Source organism: Parus major, chromosome 11, assembly GCF_001522545.3.
Source record: "Parus major isolate Abel chromosome 11, Parus_major1.1, whole genome shotgun sequence".
Taxonomy (NCBI): domain Eukaryota; kingdom Metazoa; phylum Chordata; class Aves; order Passeriformes; family Paridae; genus Parus; species Parus major.
Window position 1 is genome coordinate 193,358 of NC_031780.1, and position 23,060 is coordinate 216,417.

Consider the following 23,060-nt stretch of genomic DNA (forward strand, 5'->3'; position numbering starts at 1 on the left):
CGCCTATCAGGCGTGGTACCAGTTGACCTCACACAGAATCCCTCCGCCGGGCCATGTAGTCCCTCTGCGCCGCGCTCCCAGACCGTGCCCGTCCCTCCCCGCCCGCCGCTGCGCCAGGGCCGCGTTTGCGGCAGCGGGCCGGGACAGCGCCCGCCGCGCCAGCTCGGCTGTGTCCCGGACTGAATGTGGGGAGTGCCGGCTATGAGGATCACTCCGCACGCAATGAAGTCTTGCGGACGCCGCGCGCCATTTTGGGTGACAGAGGCCTGCGGAGCGGCGGGTGGTGAGGCGGGCCGTGGGACGGGTGAGCGGGGCTGTGGGGAGCGGGGCTGTGGGGAGCGGTCGGTGTCCGAGGAGGTAACGGGGAGCCCTGCCCCAGGGTCTTCCGCAGCCCTGGGACCCGCCCCTGGGGCCTGCTCCGCTTGTGCTGTGGGATGTTCTCTCCGTACCGCTTGGTTCGGGAGGGAGAGGGATTCCTCCCCCCAGCCGTCGTGTGCAGGTGCGCCGGTGGAGCTCATGCAGGGCCTCCTGCGCACTGTCCGAACTGTCCCTGGGCAACTAGACCAGACGCGGCGAGTCTCGCCGAGCGGCTGGTGTGGCTGGCGACCGTCCTGGCAGCCGGGTCAGGTCAAGGCTCGGTCTGCGTTGGGCAGCGCAGCCGCCGGCAGGGAGGGATGGGGAGGTGAGATGCAAACCGAAGTCTTTCTATGGGTTATCTTTTAAGGAAGCTTTTTTTTTTTTTTTTTTTTTAATAAAAGGTTCTTGGCAAATAGAATACTATAATTAAATACTGATAGAGTTTTCTCTCTGTAGGGTTAGTAAGTTGAACTGGTTTCTGGGAGACGAAGCAGGTAGGAAGAGTGTGGGGAATGTGGAACTGCAGCTTTTTCTTCTGGTGACGAGAATTAATTATGTAGCTGGTTTATAATTTGCATTTTGATAGGATAGAGGTAGGCTTGGCTCTTTACTTGATTTTTCTGCCTATTAAAAAATGTCCAGGAAGTTTCCTCGAGGTTTCTAAGGTCAATCCCATTGGTCTTGATTAGGTGCAGGATTGTGAAGCAGGAAGGGTAATAATGAGTGCTTGAGGTTCAGCAGTTTGTAAATAACTAGACTCAGTATATGAGTTGGCAGACCAGGGCTTATTTGTTCAGGGAATTTCTTGGCCTCCCCCCTCAGTGTCTGGTGTGCTGACTGATAGTTCTTGGTTGCAGTGACTGTCCCTCTTCTCCACAGAAAGTGTTTATCATGTTGGGCTCTGGGTTCAAGGCAGAGCGTTTGCGAGTCAACCTGCGCCTTGTCATCAATCGCCTCAAACTACTGGAGAAAAAAAAGAGTGAGTATTTAGATGAGCAGGACCCTGGATGCTTTTGGGGTTCAGGATACTGGAGAAGGTTTCTCAAGTCAGGGTATTCTCATGGGCAAAGTATGGAGTAGCTTTTTGCTCTGGCTTCCTTGCTGGACCCAGGCCTTACAACCTGCCATGGTGCACAAGGAGCTAGAAGAGCAGGCTGGCCACAGTCTGGTGTCTGTCCGCCTTCCTGGCAGCTGTTGGAGTACAGTTTGTGGGGTGGTAGCTGTGGGCTTTGTGTGCTGACAGCACACTGGGGAACTCTCTGGGTGCTGTGGGAGATTATCCCCACCTGCCCTTGCCCTGCCAGATTTAAGGTCTGTGGTCCTGGTTAACTCTGCAGGGAGGTGGTAGGTGTGGGAGTGTTTCCAGCAGCCTAAAGTCCATTTTCCTTTCTGCCTTGAGTTAAATGTATTCAGACCTGGATATGAGGGCTCTGCCAAACCATGGCTGAGTGTCTCATGCTGCAGAGGTTTGATAGGTGAGAGAAGCTGGTAGTGGCTTTGTGTGATGAGGACTATGGGTGGTCTAGAGGCAGCAGCTCAGGCCAGCACAATGACTGGGTTTGGGATGTGTATTGCAGCTGAGTTGGCCCAGAAGGCAAGGAAGGAGATTGCAGATTACTTGGCAGCTGGAAAAGATGAGCGTGCCAGGATTCGTGTGGAGCACATCATCCGTGAAGATTACCTTGTGGAGGCCATGGAGATCTTGGAGCTGTACTGTGATCTGCTGCTTGCCCGCTTTGGCTTGATCCAGTCCATGAAGTAAGCTCGGGCTGAGAGGGTGCTGGGGGCAGGTCTGAGCTACAGAAGGGTACCTCTGTTTGTCTCTCTAGAGACCTTTTCTTTCCCAGGTAGGGAAGACTGTGGAGTCCAGTGTATATAGAGTGGGAACTTAAAGGCTAAGTAGATTGAGGGCAGCAAAGGATAGGTGCATGGGGTAGAGAGAGAATTGATTTCTTTGGTCGTAGGGAGCTGGACTCTGGCCTGGCAGAGGCAGTATCGACACTGATTTGGGCTGCTCCACGTCTCCAGTCGGAAGTGGCTGAGTTGAAGATTGTGAGTAAGATTGCTTGAGGGATGTTGCACATGCAGGGTGGGAGTGATGCTGATGCAAATGTCTTGTCTAGGACTTTGTATCATTAAAAGAGAGGACTTTATGGGCTTTGCAGATGGAAACCAGATGTCCTTGGAGCATCTGGGGTGGATGCAGCTGCTGAACTGGGGTGCTCAGTGGGAGAAATGAGGGAGGGAAGTGGATGAGTGGATGTGTGGTTTGAGGTGGGGGAAAGCAGGGGTGTGCATGCTCTATAGTTTCTCTTCTGCTGCAGGTTGCTGATCAATTGTGTGCTAAGTACAGCAAGGAGTATGGGAAGCTGTGCCGGACAAACCAGATTGGAACAGTCAACGACAGGGTAAGGAACTGGTAGAACAGGTGGAGCTGGCAGAGCAGCCACGCCTACTGAGGCTTGCTGCCCCTTGGGCCTGTGGCTGATGCATGCAGTCACTATGGAGCATGGCAGGTGCTGTGCAGCCAGGGCCCACCTGCATTAGAGCATGGTGCTGAGGCCCCAGGCAGGGAGGCCCTGCTCTGCTGGTTGTGGATGGGGAAGGGCAGAGCAAGTAGAGCCCTGGCAAGTAGAGCTGCTTGCCGCATACTGTACTGGGTGGAGAGGCCTCCCCAGGGCTGCCTGCTGTTCGCCACAGCTGGGAGCCCTGGCTGGGATGGCACTGCTACAGAGCTGTTGGGTGCTGCATTGCCCTGACCCTACTAAGTCTCTCCACCCCTGTGTTCCAGCTGATGCACAAGTTGAGCGTGGAAGCACCACCCAAGATCCTGGTGGAGAGATACCTCATTGAGATTGCAAAAAACTACAATGTGCCCTATGAGCCTGATTCAGTGGTGATGGTGAGTGAGCCCCAGGATGTGGCATTGCAGTGGACTGTGTGGTCCTTGTGCTTTGGTGTCTTCTGGACAGCCCCAGCAATGTCTGATCCTTGTTCCTTCGTGTACCCCTATGGCATGTGGCAGTAGTTACACATGCTACAGCCTGGTTCCCTTTCTGTTTCCCATTAATTTTACTGTGTAGCTACTCTCTGCTCTGTTCTTGCTGAGTATTCTCATCTTGTCCATTGACAAATGCTGCATCTAATGCTGTACAGATCGCTGTGATCATAACAGAGATGTGTTGGTGAGCAGAATTCTTCCACCCTTTCCAGGCTGAAGCTCCAGCAGGCGGAGAAGCAGATCTAATTGATGTGGGGTTCACGGATGATGTGAAGAAGGGTGGCCATGGAGGGGGTGGAGGTGGTGGATTTACAGCCCCAATGATAGGTCATGATGGGTTAGTACCCATGCCCGTGATGATGCCTATGCCCGTGCCGACAACAAATCCACCCTTCTCCTATCCACCTTCAAAGGGACCGGTAAGTTCCTGGGCTTTGTGTTGCCTTTTTCTGTGAAAGATTCCTATTGTGGTGCTTAGCCCTGTGCCTACTGACTGCACCTGATAGCTCAGTGTGTCAGAGGGCCATCTTCTTGGTGTGAGACTGCATGGAATGGAGGCTGTTGGCAGTGCAGCTAAAGCTAAATGTTGCTTCTTGACTGTGGAGGTTCCTACCCCTGTTCTCCAGCCAGCCCTCTTTGCCTTCAGGGAACAGAGTCCAGACTTAACTCCTGAGGCAGTCTTCTGACTGCCAGGCTTTTGTCCAGGAGTTGGAGCTGCACTTTGAAGTTGGTAGGCTGGTAGTGTGCCAGGATTCAGTCAAGGAAATCGGGTGAGTGTTGTGGGGTGGGAATAGCACAGAAAAATGCGGAAGAGCCCTGCCTTCTGACCTGCAAGGGGAGAAGGCTGAGCCAATGGCTCTTGCAGATGATTTGATGTGAGGGTGGAAGGTGGGAGCTAAAAAGAACTCCTCTGTTCTCTGAATTAAGTAATTTACAGGATATCTGTGAAGACTGGAGAACAGAATAGTGGGATGGCTTGGAGTCTTAATACGGTCCCAGTAGTGCTGAAGTGCTTTTTGTGGAAAATCTGGGCCAAGTATCATCAGCTGGCTGTTGGCTCAGGCATAAATACGCTGAGGGTTTTTTGCCAGGTCTGGCTCCTTGAGGTGCTGTTGTGTGACAAATGAGGGCAATTCAAAGCCTTGTGTGAACCAGAAACCTCCTTCCTATTCTGCAATACTGCACACAGGGCCAGAAATGGCAGAATATTTCCTTTATTAGCCTGGTACTTCTTGTGACTTGAAAGATGAAATGTTTACCTGTGCTGATTCTTTAGAATAACCCACAGTCCAGTTAGTTGGGTGTTGCCTGCTCCAGGTGACTATAGCTGACTTAATACTTGAGAATCTCTTCCTTGTAAGCACAAACTGTTACCCACTTGGATACCTGCCTGCATTTATCTAAGACTCTACTTCCTGTGACTCCCATGACAGCTGTACATGTGTGGTGTCTCAGATGAGTAATCTGGTGCATGACTGATCTCTCTCTACAGGAGAACTTCAGTGGCCTGCCAGTGGGGACCTACCAGCCTTTCACTAACATCCACCCACCACCAATTCCGGCAAACCCACCCACATACGAGTCCGTAAGTGTCTGAGATGAATGGCCATTACAGGCAGCAGTGTCCTCTGAGTGCAGTGGTAGCCACAGAAAGGGAAATGTTTGTAAAGGGTACTGCTGCCAACCTCTGGAGCTTTTGAGGTGGTGGTGGCATTGCTTGTTGGTGTAGTAAATCACTGAGTGCACGTGATGGAAGGATGACTTGTGGAGAGAAGTTTTCCATTCAGCTTTGTGCATTAGCTGCAAAGGAAAGCTAAGATTTTTCTTGCTACATTGTTAAAGTGGTGATCTATAGTTAACAAGCAGAATCCCCAAGTTCTGGTTTTTGCAGTGTGACGTGTTTATCATCTTGAGTCTGTTTAATTATGGCTTTTGAGCTAATTAAAAGCCTGGATGGCAATTTTGGCTGTACGTTTAAAGACACTTCCTTTCACAGACTTTCCTCAGTCCTTGAGGACAAGAAAGCAGAGGCTGGGGACTTCCCTTTCTATGCTTGTGTGTGGTTTTGTTGCTGCAGTTTGTCATCATGCCTCCCACTCTGCTTTTGATGACGTGCTGTTTGTTTTTGCATCCTGAGTAGGGAGGAGCACAGTTGAGCATTGCGGGTGCTGATACTTTGTGTTCTCACAGGTGAAGCAGTGCTGGTGATCTGGGTAGGAATGGGTATTGAGAGCTAAAGCATGCAGGGAATAAGAAGTTTTACTAGCACAGCTGTGTGTCATAAGCATTTTTCCCAGATAGAACAAGACCTGAGATGGGTCATTTCATACCCTGCTGCTAGTCACAAGGTCCTGTCAGTGGTTTATAAAGAAAGGCAGGAAAGAGCTGTGATGACATTGGTGAACGGGCCAGTGTTTTCCCACTGGTGGCCTTGATAAATGTTTCAGACCTGATAGTGGATGTACTCGATGGATCAAGTTCTGGAATATGGTCAGTGAAGCTGCTTTAGTTGACAAGGAGGGAGAGAAAAGCTGAAGAGCTGACTGTTTCTTGGGAAGAGAGGCATGTTGTTGCAAAGCCATGGCTGTTTGCTAGGGGTGGAGGTGAAGCTGTGCCTCTGAGCTCTGCCTGTGTGCTAGTGTGACCATGCCTGGTGGGACAGAGCTGTAGTAACTGAGAGTCTTTTTCAGATTGATGAGCCTAACACTGAAAAGGACGCTGCTGCACTAGTGCCTGGTGAGTATGTTGAGGTTTGGAAAACCTTGGATATTAGGGGCTTTACAGAAAAACCCACTGGTACTGCCTGTTGCTGGAATGACCGTTCCTTTGTGGGGCTCCATTTGGCAAGTGTGTGCTGATGGTGAGGTGCAGTGATACTTCTTTTATAAACAGGGCCTGAGACCAAGCCAGAAGCTTCTCCTAAACCAAGTGCTGGAGCTCCTAATACCTTTGATAACTTTGTGCTGCCAGAATTGCCATCTGTGCCAGACACACTGCCAACAGCATCTGCTGGCATCAGCTCTTCTGCCTCAGAAGACATTGACTTCGATGATCTTTCACGGAGGTTTGAGGAGCTGAAGAAGAAAACGTAAAACTTCCTGGGCTGCAGGAAGGAGGGGAAGGAGCTGACATCTTCTCTCTGAAACGGACTCCCTTTGAAATTGGCTTCCTGTATTAACCTCCAATGAATATACTCTTTAAGCCTTCTTCCTGCTGTACTTACACCAAGAGCTGCTGCTTTCCTGATCTTTGCTGCTCCAGGAGATGAACTATGGGGAATGTTGTTAGAGTGCGGCAGGGAAGAGCTCCTGTCAGTCTGGGTAGCTGTATGGGAAAGCTGTGCATGATGTTCTGGGCACTGTTCCTGGCTGTCTCCATGATGGCTCCGTGCCTGCCGGCAGAGGCTTTCTCTTGGGGAGCCCTTGCTGGCCTTCATGGTGTTCTCGGTGGGGTCTTTTTGCAGTTTGGAGAAGGGTGGCACTCTCTGCCTGAGCCTATTGGGTATGTGACTGGTCCTGCAGAGGGCAGAGCTAGGCAGGCTCTGCTGCTGCCTCAGGGTTTTGATGCAGCAGCTTTCCTCCCGGGTGCTGAGCAGCTGTGGATCACCGAGGTCTGGGGGTGAGGCAGGAGAGTGGTCTGATGGATACGCAGTGGCATCTTGTTTACCCTACCCGAGCGTGAGCGAGGCATCCCGGGACTGTAACGTACCTGTTCGTGGCGCCGTCTGGAGCTCTACCGCACCTGTCCGTGACCCTGTCCTGGCTGTACATCAGTTGTCCCGTCCCTGTCCGCTTCCCTGGGGCTCGGGCCATTTGTACTCGTTCAATAAAGCGCGGTCCGGGGCTCGCCGTGTGCGCGCATCGCTCGGGGCCGCGCGGCGCGCCCTCGGGGCCTCTGCTGTGTCGCTATTGGCTGGGAGGGTACAGCCTCCGCCAATCACGGAGGGGGGCGCCCGGAAGTGCCCTCGTGTTAGGCTGAGCGTGATGGCGGCGCCGCTGCGCGTGAGCGGCCGGGGGGCCCGGGGACGTCGGGGGGACCCTGGGGACAGCCGGGCTTGGCCGGTTGCGGCTGGAGCGGGCAGTGCTGGGACGGGACGGGACGGGTGGTGTGGGATCGGGGCCGGCGTGCGGGGAGGGGAGGGAACGGGATGAGCTCGGTACCGGGATGGGCTAGGATAGGTGTGGTTGCCGGTGGGGGATCGCTGCCGGTGTACTGCTGACGATCTGGCGCAGGGACGGCTGCGGGCTCTGGCGCTGGGAGGCTGCGGGCTGCTTCTGGGATCGGCGCTGGCGGCAGGCGACGAGCGGCTTTACGCGGCGGCGGTGATGCCTGCGCTACGGGCGCTGCCCCCCGAGGCCGCCCACGGCCTGGCTTTGCGCGTCGCCGCCCTCGGGCTGCTGCCCCCCACCCGTCCCGACGGCCCCGCGCTGGTGCGTCTCTCCCGGGCGGAGGAGGGGGAATCGCGGAGACCAGGGCGGGGAGTGGGGAGGTCGCAAGAGCGGCCAGAACAGAGGAGTAGGGGGTGTGGTCGCCTTCTCCTTCCCCGGGGCGCGCGGGCGGCCGCGTCCCTTCGCAGTCGGTGGCGGGCGACGAGGGGCCCTCGGGCAGGCATCCCATAAGGACGCCCCATAGAGCAGGGGACGCGACCGGGTCTGTCCGGGAGGGGTGTTGGAGCGAGGCCTTGGCAATGGTTCCTGGAGTCTGAGCTCTGACCCAGCCTCAGCCCTGCAGGAGGTGCGAGTCCTCGGGCAGCGATTCCGCAACCCATTGGGCCTGGCTGCTGGCTTTGACAAGCAGTGTGAGGCTGTGGACGGCCTGTACAAGATGGGCTTTGGCTTTGTGGAAGTGGGAACTGTCACACCCAAGCCCCAGGAAGGGAACCCCAAGCCCAGGGTCTTTCGGCTGGCAGAGGACGAGGCAGTTATCAACAGGTGAGATCTGCTCTGCCATGTCCCACAATCTGCCTACCATGAGGGCGGGTGCGTATTTGGGTGATCCCAGGTCTTTGGTTGATGCTATGGTGGCTTCTGGTTGGATGTGCTGAGCAAAGCTGCAGAGACCACACCTCTGCCTTGTGTTTCTCCCATATCCTGTTCAGGGCTTGCAGACATAACCCAGCCTTGAACCCAGTCTTGTCCTGGTGCAGGTATGGATTCAACAGCCATGGCCACATCGCGGTGGAGCGCAGGCTGCGAGCCCGACAGGAGACACAGATCAGGCTCACTGGTGGTGAGACAAGCTTGTAAGCCTTTGCTCTTGGGGTCTGCAGGGAAGGTTTGGGCATCTCCTGGGTACCTGTAGACCAGGATTGGTGTGTAATGCCAGTATCCAGGCACAGGAGCTGAAGCAAGGAACGCTTGGACAACAAGACTCTCTTGTAGTCTCACCCTTGGCATTGTGACTAGGCACATTTCTCCTGCTGTTTTCTCTGGAATAAAGCTCTACTTGCTGCTTTGGGCAGGATGTATCTGCTAACATAGCTGAAGCCAAGAGGACCCCAGGGCAGATCCTGAGGGCAGCCTCTGCCAGGCTGAAGGCTGTGGTGCTGGGAGGTGCTTTGGCAATGCTTTTGTGGTTGCAGGACAGTCCCATCCTCATGAAATACATGGGCTGCGTATCCTCATCTTAACTTTAGCTGGTCATGGGACCTCCTTTTTTGGGTGCTCTGGCCATTGGCTGGTGGTTGTCCTGCTACCCTGGTTCAACCATGTCTGTGTTCCAGCTGGGATGCCTCTTGGCATCAATCTGGGCAAGAACAAGAGCTCTACTGATGCTGCAGCAGACTATGTGGCTGGGGTCCGGACACTGGGCCCTTTGGCTGACTACCTTGTTGTGAACGTGTCCAGCCCGAACACCCCAGGGCTGCGGGACCTGCAGGGCAAGGCTGAGCTGCGGGAATTGCTGAGCAAGGTGGGTGCCTCCCCGCAGCAAGCCACAGCTACAGCACTGGATGCATTCCATCTCCTGGCAGCATCTGCACCGCTGCAGCCAAGATTTGCCTGAGCACAGGGAGGAGTGGGCTGGGTGTGGCTTTCCCACATGGTGGGCAGGCCCACTGAGATGTCCCTGTCTCTGCTGCCCTGGGGTGTACTACGGCACTGTATCTCAGCAAAGGGCTCAGGAACAGTGAAGCAGTACCCTCCACTTGCTCCTGCAAGAGACAGTGAGTTGTCCACCCCACAACTGCAGGAATTGCTGGGGTCCTGTGCCTGCTGTGTGCTCCAGGGCCTGTGCCAAGGATGCCTTTCCCGTTTTTGGTGTCATGTAGAGGAGCAAAATTTGAGCTCTCACGGCTCTGGTGTCCCAGAGAGAGGGGACCACTTAGCCTGTCATTGCTGTGGTGTCATGTAGAGGAGCAAAATTTGAGCTCTCACGGCTCTGGTGTCCCAGAGAGAGGGGACCACTTAGCCTGTCATTGCTGTGGTGTCATGTAGAGGAGCAGGGCATGTGCCTGTACTGCCTGTGGTGGTGGGTGTCTGTAGCTCCTATCTGGGGCAGGAGGCATTTCCTTGCCATGCACTGCCATGTGCACTGACAGGTGCTGGTGGAGAGGAACCTGCTGCCCTGCAAGCGTAAGCCAGCTGTGCTGGTGAAGATTGCCCCTGACCTCACCGCACAGGACAAGCAGGACATCGCCAGCGTTGTCTGTGAGGTGAGGAGGCAGGAAGGGGAGGCCAGCGGAGGCAGGACCATGGTGGTCCTGGCAAGTCACCGCTCTGGAAGACATGTATGCCTGCAGCTCTCTGGCTGCTGTAGGGATGGTGTCCTGGGTAGGTCAGAGTCGGTGAGTGCTCATGTGTGTCACCAAGCAGTGGGTGACCCAGGCAGTCCAGGCACACTTCTGGGTTGTGTGCTGGGTGGTCCTGACCTGCCAGGAGGGGAGGGGAGGGCTGGCCTGCTTGTGAAAACTCTGTCCTCACACTACTGCCCCTGCAGCTAGGTGTGGATGGGCTGATAGTCAGCAACACCACCGTGAGCCGCCCCAGCAGCCTCCGGAGCAGGCAGCGCATGGAGCCTGGGGGCCTCAGTGGGAAGCCCCTGCGGGAGCTCTCCACACACACCATCAGGGAGATGTACGCTCTCACTCAAGGTGATGGCACAACAGAGCTTGGGGGCGCATGCCAGCATGGGCTGTGCCATCCTGACCGTGCACTCTGCCCACAGGCCGGGTGCCCATTATTGGCGTGGGTGGGGTGAGCAGCGGGCGGGATGCCCTGGAGAAGATCCGGGCCGGAGCCTCGCTTGTGCAGCTGTACACAGCACTTGTGTACCACGGGCCACCAGTGGTGGGGGCAGTGAAGCAGGAACTGGAGGAGCTGCTTAGGTGAGTGGAGACCAGGCGTGTTTGTCCTAGGACAGCTCTGGACAGCTGTGTGCTGGTGCCCAAGCAGTGGCACTGCAGGGCTGTGCCACAATAGCCCAGTCCCACCACACACTGTCCATGGTTAGGGAGCAGGGCTTCAAGAACGTCATGGAGGCAATTGGAGCAGATCACCGCTGCTGACATGCTGCAGAATGAAGGTGTGGCTGGAAGGAGCCATGGCTGAGCAAGGATGGGTGTGACAATTCCAGTGCTGGGCAGACTGGGACTGAGACAAGGTCCTGGTTCCAGCCCCTGGGAAGGGTCTGATGGGTGAAGTGAGGGGCTGCTCTGGTGGGGAGCAGGGGACAGGGCCTCCATGACAGTGCTGCTTTTCAGGCTTATGTTTTGGCTTCCCTGTGGACAGCAGAACTGAGTGTCAATAAACATTTGGCTCACCTGGTCCTGTGTGCTGCTCTGGGGACAGTCCATGGGCTGGAGGGATGCAGCTTAGCTCTCCTCAGCTGAGCAGGATGAGCTCTCCCACTTTTCCTGGTGGGAGAAGCCACCAGGGTACCTGAGCACTGGGATGGACTAAGTGTATCAGGCCTCTGCTAGCAGAGACTTCTGACTGAGGAGCAGCCCACCTTGAGCATCGGGTGCATTGTTTCTGCACCCCAGCTACCCACAGGCCATAGACCTGGCCTGGCTGAAGCTGTAACAGGAGCTGCTGCTTGGAGAGGAGGTGATGCCCATCTGTCTGTCCCAGAAGGACTATGTGCACTCAGGGCAGGTGGGCTACATCTCGGCCTGGAGCTGCAGTGCTGCCTCTGGCTTTCCTGACATGCTGAAGTATGTGATGCTGCCAGCGGCTGAGAATGAGCAGTGCTAGGAATACTACAGTACCTGGAATACGTCCTTTGGGTCCAGACCCTTCTTGGCAATGGCACCTTCTGTTTGGGCACGAGGGAGCTGAGGCAGGACACCTGCTGTGGGGATGCAGGCGGAGCCTTTGCCATGATGACAACACTTAATATGCAGCTGGTATCGTCAGCTACGACAAGACCTGCGTAGCTGCGAAGTATGGCGTGGATGTGGACATGAAGCATGTCCTGGCCTGGGTGAAGGAGACAGTGGCAGATGGCTGAGGCAAAACTGTGAGGGAATAAAACTGTTTCGTACCAGGCTACCAGCTTTGTGTCTGTCTGTCCTTGCAGGCTCTGTGTGTGTCTGTCCATGCAGTGTCTCTGTGCCCGGTGCTGCATGGGCCTGTTGACTGGGGGTTAGCGTGTGCCTGCCCTCGCTCCCCGGCAGCGTCCTGCGGGGCTTCGGCGGCCCTTGGCTGGAGGAGCCGGGGCTGCAGAGACTCTGACAGAGTCTCGCCCCTGCACGGTGTGGGGTGTGCTTGGAACTATCCCTGCGCACGGCGCTGGCCCCGCGGGTGTTTGTTTGTTTCCCCACACGGCGCTGGCCCGGCGCTCCCGCCCCCCGTGACTCCGCCCCGCGCCCAGCTGACCGTGCGGAGGTTGCGTGCGCCGGAAGTCCGCCCCGGCAGGGAGCGTGGCTTGTCTAGCGACGTTGGGACTCTATGGTGGCGGTTCTCCCATAGGCTCTGGCCACCGTGTCTCTATGGTGCACTTGCCTAGAGGGGCTCCTCCCGCGGAGAACTCTGGGGCGGCTATGGCGGCGCTCCGGGAGCGGAGTTACGGTCTTTGAGGGAACTGCGAGGCCTGCGCGGCGCTGCGGCCACGATGGCTGCGGCGAGCGAGGATTCACTGCATCGGCTGTCGGGGACGAGCCCGAGCGGCGAGGCGGGCGGGCTGGTACTGCGGACGCGGGGCGCCGAGCAGCACGTCTTCAAGGCCCCGGCCCCGCGCGTCTCTCTACTGGGACTGGACGTGCTGGCGGCGCAGAAGCGGCGGGAGCGCCAGGAGGAGGCGGTCGGGGGGAAGCGATCCCGTACCGCATCCTATAAGGACTGGGAAGAGGGTCGTGACGAGGCAGGCAGCGCCGAGGACGAGGAAGAGGAAGAGGACGAGGCGGACCGGAACAACCGCAGAGCTCGCAGGAACAGGTGGCGTTTGCGAGGGGTTGGTGCCGGTGGTGGCCGCGTCCAGCCGGGTAGGGAGCGCAGGGTGAGCACAGACGGGGCCGCAGCCTCCGGTGCGGAGAGAGGGAGAGTGCGGGGACTGCGGGGCATTATGGCAGAGGTTGCAACAGGAGCTGTACGAGACCAGCCGAAGGGCAGCTGTTGCTCGGCACCTCTGAGCATTTCTTCTTTCTGTTCTGCTTGCCCAGACATTACCGCTCTGTCCACGTGGAGACACCTTCCTACACAGGGGGTGTCAGCGAAGAGTTCTTGGAACGCAGCCGGCAGCGAGAGAGGGAGCGTCGGGAACACGGAGTCTTTGCCTCCTCCAAGGAAGAGAAGGACCGGAAGAAGGAACGCAGTAGGGATCGGGACCACGATCGTAAACGAGACCGTGGTAATTGCTCAGAGACCTTTGTGGTGCTTCTTGGTGTGGGTCTGGGCTTGTCCTTTGCCCTGTTTGTAGTCTTTAATAATGTTTATGGTGATTTTTGTAGCAGACTTGGGAAGCCAGTTTGTGCAATAAGCACCTGATCCTATTTTGTTTTTGCAGAGGAGCGGGACAGGAGTCATCACAGTAGATCAGAGAGGGATAGCTCATCAGAGCGGAGTGGCAGGAGGAGTGAACCTGAGAGCCCCCGGCATCGGCCCAAAGGTGGGAGTGGGACCCGGTAGAGCTCTTGTGTGAGACCTAGCAGGGAGGAGCTTGGATTTTTTTTATGCTTCCTGCTGTTTATGCAGGACGGGGATGGTAGAAAAGCTTGTACATTGTAATGTTTGTGGTTAAGGCAAGCATAAAACTCCCAGCTCAACTTGAGTCTGGGAGCAATGAGCCAGCTGTCTGTGTTTGAAACTCTGGCAGACCTCTGCATGGTGGGGTCTGTTCTGTGTCTGTGATGTAAAAATATGATCCTGTGGAAATTCCTTGGAACTATTTTATCAGCCCCTTCTCTTAAAGGGAGGGCCAATGGGTACCCTCTCTCCATGTTCCTTGCTTAGAACATGTTAGGTGGTTCCAGGTGCCCAGGGGCACCGTTTGAACTAAAGATGTCAAACCCCATCTCTTCTGCCAGATGCAGCCACACCATCTCGCTCCAGCTGGGAGGAGGATGATGGTGGCTACAGCAGTGCCCATCGCTCGCAGTGGGAATCTCCGTCTCCCACACCTTCCTGTCGAGACTCAGAGCGTAGCCACCGACCGTCATCACTGCGGGACACGGACCGGCGGGAGCGGGACAGGTACCCAGTGCCTGAGGCTGTGCTGTGAGCTGTGGAGCTGCACAAAGGGTACTTTGTATGTATGAGAAGGGTCTGGCTGTGGGCACCAGGTCCTCCCATCTGCTGTGTTTTCAGGTCTGTGAGGAGCCGGTACTCTGATAAGACGCCATTGCCAACCCCATCATACAAATACAATGAATGGGCCGATGACCGGAGGCACCTGGGAGCCACACCACGCCTGTCTCGAGGGAGAGGTGAGGAATCTGGGCTGAGCTGCCTGGGGTGGGCAGTGTGGAATGCTCTTTCTTGTGGCACAGAGTTGGGGCTTTCCTGGGAACATTGTGGACCGTCTGGCTCACCCCAGGGCGGCGCACAGAAGGTGAGGAGGGCATCGCCTTTGAGACAGAAGAGGAGCGGCAGCAATGGGAGGATGACCAGCGGGTGAGAATCTGGGACAGGCCAGCGGCTTGGGGCCACGAGGCTGTGGAGGATGGCCAGTACTCAGTGCTGCACCTCTCCCTTCCCAGCAAGCTGACCGGGACTGGTACATGATGGATGAGGGCTACGATGAGTTTCACAACCCTTTGGCTTACTCCTCCGAGGAATATGTGAAGAAGCGTGAGCAGCATTTGCACAAGCAGAGGCAGAAGCGGATCTCGGCACAGCGCCGGCAGATCAATGAGGTAAGGCCAAGACACAGGACTGGCTGCTCTGAACACATGAGGTTTGCTGCCTCTTGAAAGATCCACTTGTTGAGTGAGCCCTTGCTCTCAGGTGGAGAAGGATACTCTTGGGCCAGGCTGAAGGAGTTCTCACAGGGAAACTGGTTGAGTTTCCCTGGAAAATCCAGCCCTGCAACTCCTGCATGGGCAGAATTCCCATGTTGGAGTGGCTGGTGGATTGCAGTGTTCAGGGCAGGAATGCAGAGGACCATGCTCCCGCTGTTCTGAGTGTGAGGTACACTACTGGGGCAGTCCCCTGTTGTCCCAGTGGGGGCAGCTGCTCTCTTTATGTGAGCAGGACTGTGTCCAGGCTTCCTGATGTATTGAGGGCCTTGCAGGCAATGTCTGTCCTCCCTTTCCTTGGAGGTAGTCCTGTTGACCATGTGCTTCACATGCGATGTTTCCTGTGCTCTGCTGCTTCCAATTACTGTTCCTTCTGCTGGATGTTCTAATGTGATCTCTGACTTTCTGTGGGGCTTCATTGTGTTTCCAATACATTTGCTGCAGGATAATGAACGCTGGGAGACAAATCGCATGCTGACCAGTGGTGTGGTCCATCGGATTGAAGTGGATGAAGATTTTGAGGAGGATAACTCAGCTAAAGTGCATTTGTTGGTGCACAATCTAGTGCCCCCTTTCCTAGATGGAAGGATTGTCTTCACCAAGCAGGTAGAGACTGTGGCTGAAGGCACTGATGGCAAGGAGCCCTGTACATTTGAGGCCTTTTTAGTAAAGCAATGCCTTTTTTCCTCCAGCCAGAGCCAGTGATCCCTGTGAAGGATGCCACCTCGGATTTGGCCATCATAGCTCGGAAAGGCAGCCAGCTGGTGCGCAAGCACAGGGAGCAAAAGGAGCGTAAGAGGGTATGCTGCCGTCACTTGGTTTACTGCTCAGTGTACACATTATGTAGTTCCTCATAGCCGTATTTGGAACCTGCAGGATTCAGGCTTTGGCAACAGTGATGATAAGGAGTTCATATTGTTGTGACCTGGGACCTAAGACATCCTGGCAGCCCAGCTTACTGCATTGCCTCATAGCAGCTTCTGTGGTGTGGGTTTCTTGGGTGCTGCATTAGGACATGAATCACTGTGGATTTGGACATTTGGATTATGGGACAAGGAAGCAGGTGGAAGAATGCCAGGTAGCTTAAGGACTGGGAGCAGGCAGTATGGCAGCAGGATGTACCTTCTCATGTCTCAGCAGAAGAGGTCTGAGGAGGAGAAGAGTATGGGGTAAGGTAGCAGATTGGTTTTTGGGGGTGTTTTCTAGGGGCTTTCTCTAAAGCTCACATAATAGCTGTAAGTATAGGTGTATTTCTTGTACATTGAAACTGGCCTGGACTTGACCTACTTACACTATGATGGAATGGTGGTGGTAGCTAAACTGAGAGCAGAGGTGGGAGGAAAGCCCACCTCTGTGTGCCAAGTGAGCTCTTGGCAAGGGCAGGAAGATTATCTCTGGTTCACATCTGTGTAGGTTTAAGTTCAAATTTAATGGAAGGGTCAGCAGCTGGAACTGTTTTCTTAGGAGGCAGTTGGTAATGCTTTGCCCGAGGTCTCTGTATCCATCCCAGTGTCCTAAAACTGCTTCAGTTCATTTGGAAGAAGGGAACCTGATGTAGGAATGGAGTGTGCATTCTGCACTGGGGAATTGTGGTGCTAATATCCTTTTCCTAGTCTTAGGAGTAGAACTGGGGAGGAATTTTGTCCGTGATTGCTGTGGCAAAGTTATGCTGTTCTGTCTCCTTCCAGGCTCAGCACAAGCACTGGGAGCTGGCAGGCACCAAACTGGGGGACATTATGGGGATCAAGAAAGAGGAGGAGAAGGATGAAATGGCAACAGAAGATGGCAAAGTGGATTACAAGTAGGGGCTTGGTCTGAATTAGTCTGCTCAGCTGGTAGTAGGGGGTACGGGCATAGCAAAGTGTGTGGAGAGGCAGCTTCAGGACTTGCGGTGTTTCCTTAGAACAGAGCAGAAGTTTGCTGAACACATGAAAGAAAAAAGTGAAGCCAGCAGTGAGTTTGCCAAGAAGAAATCGATCCTGGAGCAGAGACAATATCTACCCATCTTTGCTGTACAGCAGGAACTGCTCTCCATCCTCAGGTATAGCTGCCAGGGCATTGGCCTGTGTTTAGGAACTCAGTTGAGGAATTGTAGAATTATGAATCATGTAGAATCATTGGGAAGCTGTAACTCTTAGGAAACAACCCCATCGCTTTGTGTTTGCTCAGCTGTCCTGCCTGGGTAGGATGATACTTAGCTAGAGAACACAAAAGCCCTTCTTTGAAGGTGTATGAAGAATACTTGTTCCTTTTCCTCAGAGACAACAGCATTGTGATCGTGGTGGGGGAGACGGGGAGCGGAAAGACAACTCAGCTGACACAGTATCTCCATGAGGATGGCTACACTGATTATGGCATGATCGGCTGCACACAGCCCCGCAGAGTGGCTGCCATGTCGGTGGCCAAGCGGGTCAGTGAGGAGATGGGGGTGCGTCTGGGGGAGGAGGTGAGTCTGCTGGGGAGTGCAGGGGTGCCACCCAATGACAGTGGGTGCACAGGACTGTTGGAAGACTTCTGGTATCTCCGCCCTGCCAGGTAGGCTATGCCATCCGCTTTGAGGACTGCACGTCTGAGAGCACAGTGATCAAGTACATGACGGATGGGATCCTGCTCCGTGAGTCGCTGCGGGAGGCTGACCTGGACAACTACAGTGCTATCATCATGGACGAGGCACACGAGCGCTCGCTCAACACCGATGTGCTATTCGGGCTGCTTCGGGAGGTGTGTGTGACCCTGGGCTAGAGGACAGCAGCGTGGGGCACGTCATCTGGGACAGCCCTTCTCTGCCAGGACTAGGGGAGGGAAGCAGAGCTGCCACATCTGTCCGTGCTTGACTGCTCCAGCACCCTGGTCCTTGGTTCTGGGGGGGTTAACTCTCTTGTAATGCTACCAGATCTTGCTGGCTGAATGTCAGAACTGCCGACACAGAGGTCTTTGCTGGATTAAGGTTTCCTGGACTGAGGTTGGCAGGTTTGCCTCGAGTACAGCAGAAGCTCTGTCCTGTGCCATTGTCCTAGTAAGAATGAAAGCAGCTGACAGCCATGCATGAATGCACCTTCCATATAGTTCCTTTCCTCTGCTTCCTAGGTGGTCGCCCGACGCTCGGATCTGAAGCTTGTTGTCACTTCAGCCACCATGGATGCAGATAAGTTTGCCTCCTTCTTTGGGAACGTTCCCATTTTCCACATTCCTGGGCGTACTTTCCCCGTGGATATTCTTTTCAGCAAGGTATAGTTAAGATTGTGGATGGAAATTCTGTTGGTAGGAGGGGGTTGTGACCTAGGTGTGCAGTCTCTGAGGGGGATACACAGGGTAGGAGTGGCTGTGGTGTGCTATAGTCTTGCACACAGGACAGGGCATGTAAGGATGCTGGTCCAGATTAACCTGTGTTGTTCAGACCCCACAGGAGGATTATGTGGAGGCTGCAGTGAAACAAGCCTTGCAGGTCCACTTGTCTGGTGCTCCTGGAGACATCCTCGTTTTCATGCCTGGCCAGGAGGATATTGAGGTGAGTTGGAAGGACAGGCACTATCCTACCCCCTTGTTTCAGTCTGATGTTTTCACCCCTCTTTGTGTCTAGGTGACCTCAGAGCAAATTGTGGAGCACCTTGAGGAGCTGGAGAAGGCGCCTGCTCTTGCTGTACTGCCAATCTACTCTCAGTTGCCCTCTGACTTGCAGGCCAAGATCTTTCAGAAGGTGCTGATGTGTGCTTTGTGATTAGGGTGGGGACAGGGAAAACTGGAGCAGGAGACAGCACAGAGCAGGAGTGAGAGGTGTAGATATACCTCGGTATCTCATGTGGAGGGTGGAAGAAAGCATATACCCCACCCCACTTCCCGAGTCACCCCTGTCCCTCTGCTGCTCTCTGCACTCCTCAGTGGAGCAGAGCTATGCCCAGGGATGTGACTGATGGGTAGTGTGCTTGCAGGCTCCTGATGGGGTCAGGAAGTGCATCGTTGCCACTAATATAGCAGAGACCTCACTGACAGTGGATGGTATCATGTTTGTGATTGACTCTGGCTACTGCAAATTGAAGGTGAGCCAGGGTTTTCTGTACTGTCTCTGATTTCTGGGGTAGGTTGGGGGAGTTCTGAGGTCATGATCTAGCCTTTTTCTTATTTGTGCCTTCTTGTTCCCTGAAGGTTTTCAACCCCCGTATAGGCATGGATGCGCTGCAGATATACCCCATCAGTCAGGCCAATGCCAACCAGAGGGCTGGCCGAGCTGGCCGCACAGGCCCAGGCCACTGTTTCAGGTAGGCACGTCACTGGTGTTCATGTTCCTGTTGTATCCTCAGCTTGGCATCGAGTTATGTATATTTTTTTTCTCACTGGAGCTGTTCATTATCTTGAACTTTTGGGGTATGTGGGCAGTAGGCAGGCCTGAAGGCCTTCTTTGGACCCAGTGCTTCTGCAGAGAAAAGGATATGCTCCACTTCTTTCCTGTGCTCATCTTCACTTGTGGCTGGTCTGCCCTTGATGCCATCAGGATAAGAGCGAAGCCAAAGGCCTTTCCCAGGCTTTGCTGTAAGGAAGGGCTGTGCTTGGTCATGTGCTGTGCTGCAACCCAAACACCCCAATGTGCTGGGGTGACCACAGTTTGAACCTGGACTACAAGTGCTTCCCCAGGGTCCTGGTGCTGGGTGCAGGGTTGCTGCCCTGTGCCATGCTGGGCGGGGCTGGGCAGAGGCTGGCAAGTCTGTAAGGAATGCAGTGGCTGGATCAGGAGCATGCTCTTGGCGTCTCTTCCTAGGCTCTACACCCAGAGTGCCTACAAGAATGAGCTGCTGACAACTACGGTGCCTGAGATCCAGCGCACCAACCTTGCCAATGTAGTGCTCTTGCTCAAGTCCCTGGGTGTGCAGGACCTGTTGCAGTTCCACTTCATGGATCCCCCCCCTGAGGACAATATGCTGAACTCCATGTACCAGCTGTGGATCCTGGGGGCCCTGGATAACACAGGTATTGCCTGCTGGGGTGTGCTGCTAGCCCATGGAACTGGGGCCTGCTCAGCTGCTGCTGAGTGATTCCTGTTCTGTTCCTACAGGTGGTCTGACCTCTACAGGACGTCTCATGGTGGAGTTCCCACTGGACCCTGCACTCTCCAAAATGCTCATTGTCTCCTGTGACATGGGTTGCAGCTCTGAGATCTTGCTCGTTGTCTCCATGTTGTCTGTGCCTGCCATCTTTTACCGGCCTAAGGTACAAGATGCTGCTGTTCCAGCAGCTCAGGGCTCTTCCCTGAACTTTGACTAACCCATGTTCTTTGCTTACCCTTCAGGGTCGAGAGGAGGAGAGTGACCAAGTGCGGGAGAAATTTGCTGTTCCAGAGAGCGATCACTTGACTTACCTGAATGTTTACTTGCAGTGGAAAAACAACAGCTATTCTACCCTGTGGTGCAATCAGCACTTCATCCATGCCAAGGCCATGCGGAAGGTGAGGCTGTGGCCATAAGGCTGGGGGAGACAGTCTTATGCAGAAGAGGGATCTGAGCAGCACACACCTTTGCAGGTGCGGGAGGTGCGTGCCCAGCTCAAGGACATTATGGTGCAGCAGCGAATGAGCCTGGCATCCTGTGGTACAGACTGGGATGTTGTCAGGAAGTGCATCTGTGCCGCATATTTTCATCAGGCTGCAAAGCTGAAGGTGAGAGGTGTCTGAGCTGCCTGGGAGCTGCAAGGCCCTGCCTGGGAACAGGTGGACTAAAGACACTTGTCTTTGCAGGGCATTGGGGAGTATGTGAACATCCGCACAGGCATGCCCTGTCACCTGCACCCCACAAGCTCTCTGTTTGGCATGGGCTACACACCAGACTACATTGTGTACCATGAATTGGTTATGACTACCAAGGTAAGCTTAAGCTGAGGGCTAGCAGAAAGGGTGATGAGTGCTCCAAGGGAGATGGGAGGACTTTACTGTGAGACCGAGATCTGTCTGAGTGGCAGATATCAGCCTTTCCTATCTATACCAATTAGGCATTTCTGTGTCATCTGTCTGTCCCTTCCCCCATTATTCTTCTCTGGCATCTATGGGATATGTTTGATCCTCCTTGTGGTCTCATCAAATCCAACCCATAGCAGCTTCTGAGGCCAGGAGGAATTGTCTAGAAGGGGTATGGTCCCAGCCTGAGAAGTGCTATCAGTGACTGGGGGAGGAAGGGAGCTACTATGGCTCTGCGAATGGTGCCCAGGCCCCAAGGATCCCATCGTGCTATCCTGGTCCTTCTGTCCCTGCAGGAGTACATGCAATGTGTCACTGCTGTGGATGGAGAGTGGCTGGCAGAGCTGGGCCCCATGTTCTACAGTATCAAACATGCTGGCAAGTCACGCCAGGTAAGTATTCTGTCCTGGATGAGCTGGCAAACTGCAGGCCCTCTGCATTCTGCTGCTGTATGTGTGTGTTTTGACTTGAAGGGAGCAAGCTTGTGGGCCTGTAGGGAGTCTGATCTGCTTCTGCCTTGCTCCAGGAGAACCGCCGCCGTGCCAAGGAGGAAGTGTCTGCCATGGAGGAGGAAATGGCTTTGGCAGAGGAGCAGCTGCGTGCCCGCCGGGAGGAGCAGGAGCGCCGTAACCCACTGGGCAGTGCAAGGTGGGTGACAGCCCTGCCTGCCCATGGCTTGCCTGTGTGAAGGATCCCAGCTTCCCTGTGGGAGTTCTGGTGCAGGAAGAGGTTGCATTTTCCATTAATTGCCCTTGTCCTCTTTGACAGATCTACTAAAATCTATACCCCTGGGCGAAAGGAGCAGGGGGAGCCCCTGACACCACGACGCACCCCAGCCCGCTTTGGTCTCTAAGAAGGCACGACCTGTTGCTTTGAGGCTTAAGGTAGTGCCCAGATACCCCGATCAGTGTATTCTGAGATCTTTACAGCTTGTGGCCCTGAAAGGCTTTAATTTTAGTGCCTGTTTGGCACTAATTTTGCTACAGAACAGAAAGAATTTTATTTGTTTACATGTTGTCTGTCTAATCTTTGCTTTGTTTCACACTGCTTCTTGTCCTGGAGGTGGGTGTTGGGTGGAGGTAGCTCTGCAGAATCATGCAGGGCTGGTGCTGTCAGGTTGTTGCCCTGTAGAACTTGGAACAGGGCACAAAATTAAAGAGACCTGGAGGACAAATACAGCCTGTCCCTGTTTCAAGCCCGGCCCATATTCCTGCAAAGGCAGTTCTCCCACAGCCCATGCCCTGGACAGGCAGCTGGTGCCCAGCTATCCCTGCACACCTGGGACCATCGTCCCAGCATTGTTTCATGCCAGGCTGTGTCAGGAATTCTGCTCACTTTTTCAGCTGCTCACACTTGTGTGATTGCTCAGGTGTTCTGAACATTGGGTACGGGTTCTGCTCCTGCATCTTGCCTAGTGTGCCTTGAATGCCTGTTTGTGTCCTGCACCTGCTCTGTCACCTTGTTGAGCTCTTCCTTAAGGAAAGCCAGCTCCACCTTGCAGACAACCAGCTCCTCTTCTCGCAGAGCCAGAGTTCGTTCACTGTCCAGGTGTAGCTGCTGCCAGTGTTGGACTAGGCTGCTCAGCTGCTGCAGCCTCTCCTGGAGAGAGTAGGTCTGCCCATGGCACAGTGAGAGAGACAGGCTGAGCACAAATTGCTGGTTTTTTTTACAGGAAGACTTGAGACATCCTTACCTCCTGTTTGCTCTGCTTCTTGAAGCTCTGCATTTTCCTCAGCTCCTGATGAAGCTTCTGCCTGTGTATCTTGTAGGCTGCAATCTTTTCTGCCTGCTTGGTGCTCTCTTGCCGGACTTGGGCCAGCTCTGCCTGGAGGTTCTCCATGTCCTGCACCTGCCAGCAAAGCTGTGGGGCAGGGAGGGTGGTTGGCCATGGCTGAGCCTCTCCTGGGTGTAGGAGAGGGGTCTGGGACTGAGGCTTCATCCCTGTCCTGTCCTACCTTGCCCTCACCTGTTGCTGCAGCTCTGCCACTTTTTGGTGTAGGCCTTTGATGGCCTCTTTGGCTCTGCTCAGCTGCTGCAGACTCTGCTTCTCCTGGGCCTGGGTGGCTCCCAGCTGCTCCTGCAGCTGGGCTGGGCTGTGCTGCAGGCCCTGACTCTGCTCCTGTGCCTGCAACTGCAGAGAAGGCAGTGGTCAGTGGGTTGGCCTTGTGCTGTATGCCCTTCCCTGAGCACAGGCACAGCTGGCTCTCTGTGTGCTGCAGGACACTGAGGGCTGGCCAGTACCTGGCTGTGTGAGGTGGTGGGGGCGGGCTGGCATTGTTGCCTCCCGCCCTGTCCCAGAGCTTCCTGGGGAAGTGGAGCAGGGGTCAGCCCTGCAGTGTGGTTGTCATGGCTCCTGTCTCCCTCTGGCT

General features: G+C 54.9%; 4 protein-coding genes across 9 annotated transcripts; all 4 read left to right on the top strand.

Moving 5' to 3' along the window:
• The first annotated feature begins 143 nt into the window (after nucleotides 1-143).
• IST1 (IST1 factor associated with ESCRT-III) lies at nucleotides 144-6,582 on the top strand. 4 transcript variants are annotated; one of them, XM_015639735.2, is made up of 10 exons: nucleotides 144-304; nucleotides 1,237-1,336; nucleotides 1,935-2,115; nucleotides 2,322-2,409; nucleotides 2,682-2,765; nucleotides 3,149-3,259; nucleotides 3,571-3,777; nucleotides 4,851-4,943; nucleotides 6,049-6,094; nucleotides 6,251-6,582. In XM_015639735.2, exons 2-10 carry the CDS (start codon nucleotides 1,249-1,251, stop codon nucleotides 6,448-6,450), a joined length of 1,098 nt encoding a protein of 365 aa, XP_015495221.1. In that variant the 5' UTR covers nucleotides 144-304; nucleotides 1,237-1,248; the 3' UTR covers nucleotides 6,451-6,582. The 4 variants fall into 4 exon arrangements, with proteins under 4 accessions (XP_015495221.1, XP_015495222.1, XP_015495223.1 ...); XM_015639736.3 differs by having other exon boundaries at nucleotides 144-283; XM_015639737.2 differs by lacking the exon at nucleotides 144-304 and adding an exon at nucleotides 817-851.
• A 309-nt stretch (nucleotides 6,583-6,891) lies between these two features.
• DHODH (dihydroorotate dehydrogenase (quinone)) lies at nucleotides 6,892-11,121 on the top strand. Of its 3 annotated transcripts, none has more exons than XM_033517258.1 (9): nucleotides 6,892-7,359; nucleotides 7,591-7,788; nucleotides 8,082-8,289; nucleotides 8,505-8,600; nucleotides 9,081-9,268; nucleotides 9,897-10,010; nucleotides 10,295-10,448; nucleotides 10,523-10,682; nucleotides 10,808-11,121. In XM_033517258.1, the coding sequence occupies exons 1-9, from the start codon at nucleotides 6,922-6,924 to the stop codon at nucleotides 10,860-10,862; spliced, it is 1,611 nt and encodes a 536-aa protein (XP_033373149.1). In that variant the 5' UTR covers nucleotides 6,892-6,921; the 3' UTR covers nucleotides 10,863-11,121. The 3 variants fall into 3 exon arrangements, with proteins under 3 accessions (XP_033373149.1, XP_015495215.1, XP_033373150.1); XM_015639729.3 differs by having other exon boundaries at nucleotides 8,090-8,289; nucleotides 8,505-8,587; XM_033517259.1 differs by lacking the exon at nucleotides 9,081-9,268 and having other exon boundaries at nucleotides 8,505-8,587.
• On the top strand, nucleotides 10,864-11,847 carry LOC107209637 (haptoglobin-like). Its single transcript, XM_015639542.1, is given in 4 exon segments — nucleotides 10,864-10,879; nucleotides 11,312-11,590; nucleotides 11,593-11,673; nucleotides 11,676-11,847. Coding segments are annotated over 4 exon segments (507 nt in total). The 3' UTR covers nucleotides 11,807-11,847.
• A 346-nt stretch (nucleotides 11,848-12,193) lies between these two features.
• On the top strand, nucleotides 12,194-21,699 carry DHX38 (DEAH-box helicase 38). The gene is made up of 26 exons (XM_015639720.3): nucleotides 12,194-12,732; nucleotides 12,957-13,144; nucleotides 13,301-13,402; nucleotides 13,821-13,986; nucleotides 14,101-14,219; nucleotides 14,330-14,406; nucleotides 14,493-14,648; nucleotides 15,195-15,356; nucleotides 15,443-15,550; nucleotides 16,439-16,551; nucleotides 16,654-16,791; nucleotides 17,010-17,196; nucleotides 17,286-17,471; nucleotides 17,838-17,978; nucleotides 18,148-18,258; nucleotides 18,331-18,447; nucleotides 18,680-18,787; nucleotides 18,894-19,006; nucleotides 19,504-19,712; nucleotides 19,798-19,952; nucleotides 20,032-20,187; nucleotides 20,263-20,397; nucleotides 20,476-20,601; nucleotides 20,988-21,083; nucleotides 21,218-21,339; nucleotides 21,460-21,699. Exons 1-26 carry the CDS (start codon nucleotides 12,410-12,412, stop codon nucleotides 21,542-21,544), a joined length of 3,699 nt encoding a protein of 1,232 aa, XP_015495206.1. The 5' UTR covers nucleotides 12,194-12,409; the 3' UTR covers nucleotides 21,545-21,699.
• Nucleotides 21,700-23,060: the final 1,361 nt, after the last annotated feature.

Excerpts from the sequence above, each read along its gene's own strand:
- DHODH (XM_033517258.1), top strand. The coding sequence starts at position 6,922 with ATGCAGCAGCTTTCCTCCCGGGTGCTGAGCAGCTGTGGATCACCGAGG. Across the intron at positions 8,290-8,504 it reads GACGAGGCAGTTATCAACAG|GTATGGATTCAACAGCCATG; the intron begins GTGAGATCTGCT and ends GTCCTGGTGCAG. Across the intron at positions 10,683-10,807 it reads GAACTGGAGGAGCTGCTTAG|GGAGCAGGGCTTCAAGAACG; the intron begins GTGAGTGGAGAC and ends GTCCATGGTTAG.
- DHX38 (XM_015639720.3), top strand. The coding sequence starts at position 12,410 with ATGGCTGCGGCGAGCGAGGATTCACTGCATCGGCTGTCGGGGACGAGC. Across the intron at positions 13,145-13,300 it reads CGATCGTAAACGAGACCGTG|AGGAGCGGGACAGGAGTCAT; the intron begins GTAATTGCTCAG and ends TTGTTTTTGCAG. Across the intron at positions 20,602-20,987 it reads AATTGGTTATGACTACCAAG|GAGTACATGCAATGTGTCAC; the intron begins GTAAGCTTAAGC and ends CTGTCCCTGCAG.
- IST1 (XM_015639735.2), top strand. The coding sequence starts at position 1,249 with ATGTTGGGCTCTGGGTTCAAGGCAGAGCGTTTGCGAGTCAACCTGCGC. Across the intron at positions 1,337-1,934 it reads ACTACTGGAGAAAAAAAAGA|CTGAGTTGGCCCAGAAGGCA; the intron begins GTGAGTATTTAG and ends TGTGTATTGCAG. Across the intron at positions 2,766-3,148 it reads TTGGAACAGTCAACGACAGG|CTGATGCACAAGTTGAGCGT; the intron begins GTAAGGAACTGG and ends CCTGTGTTCCAG.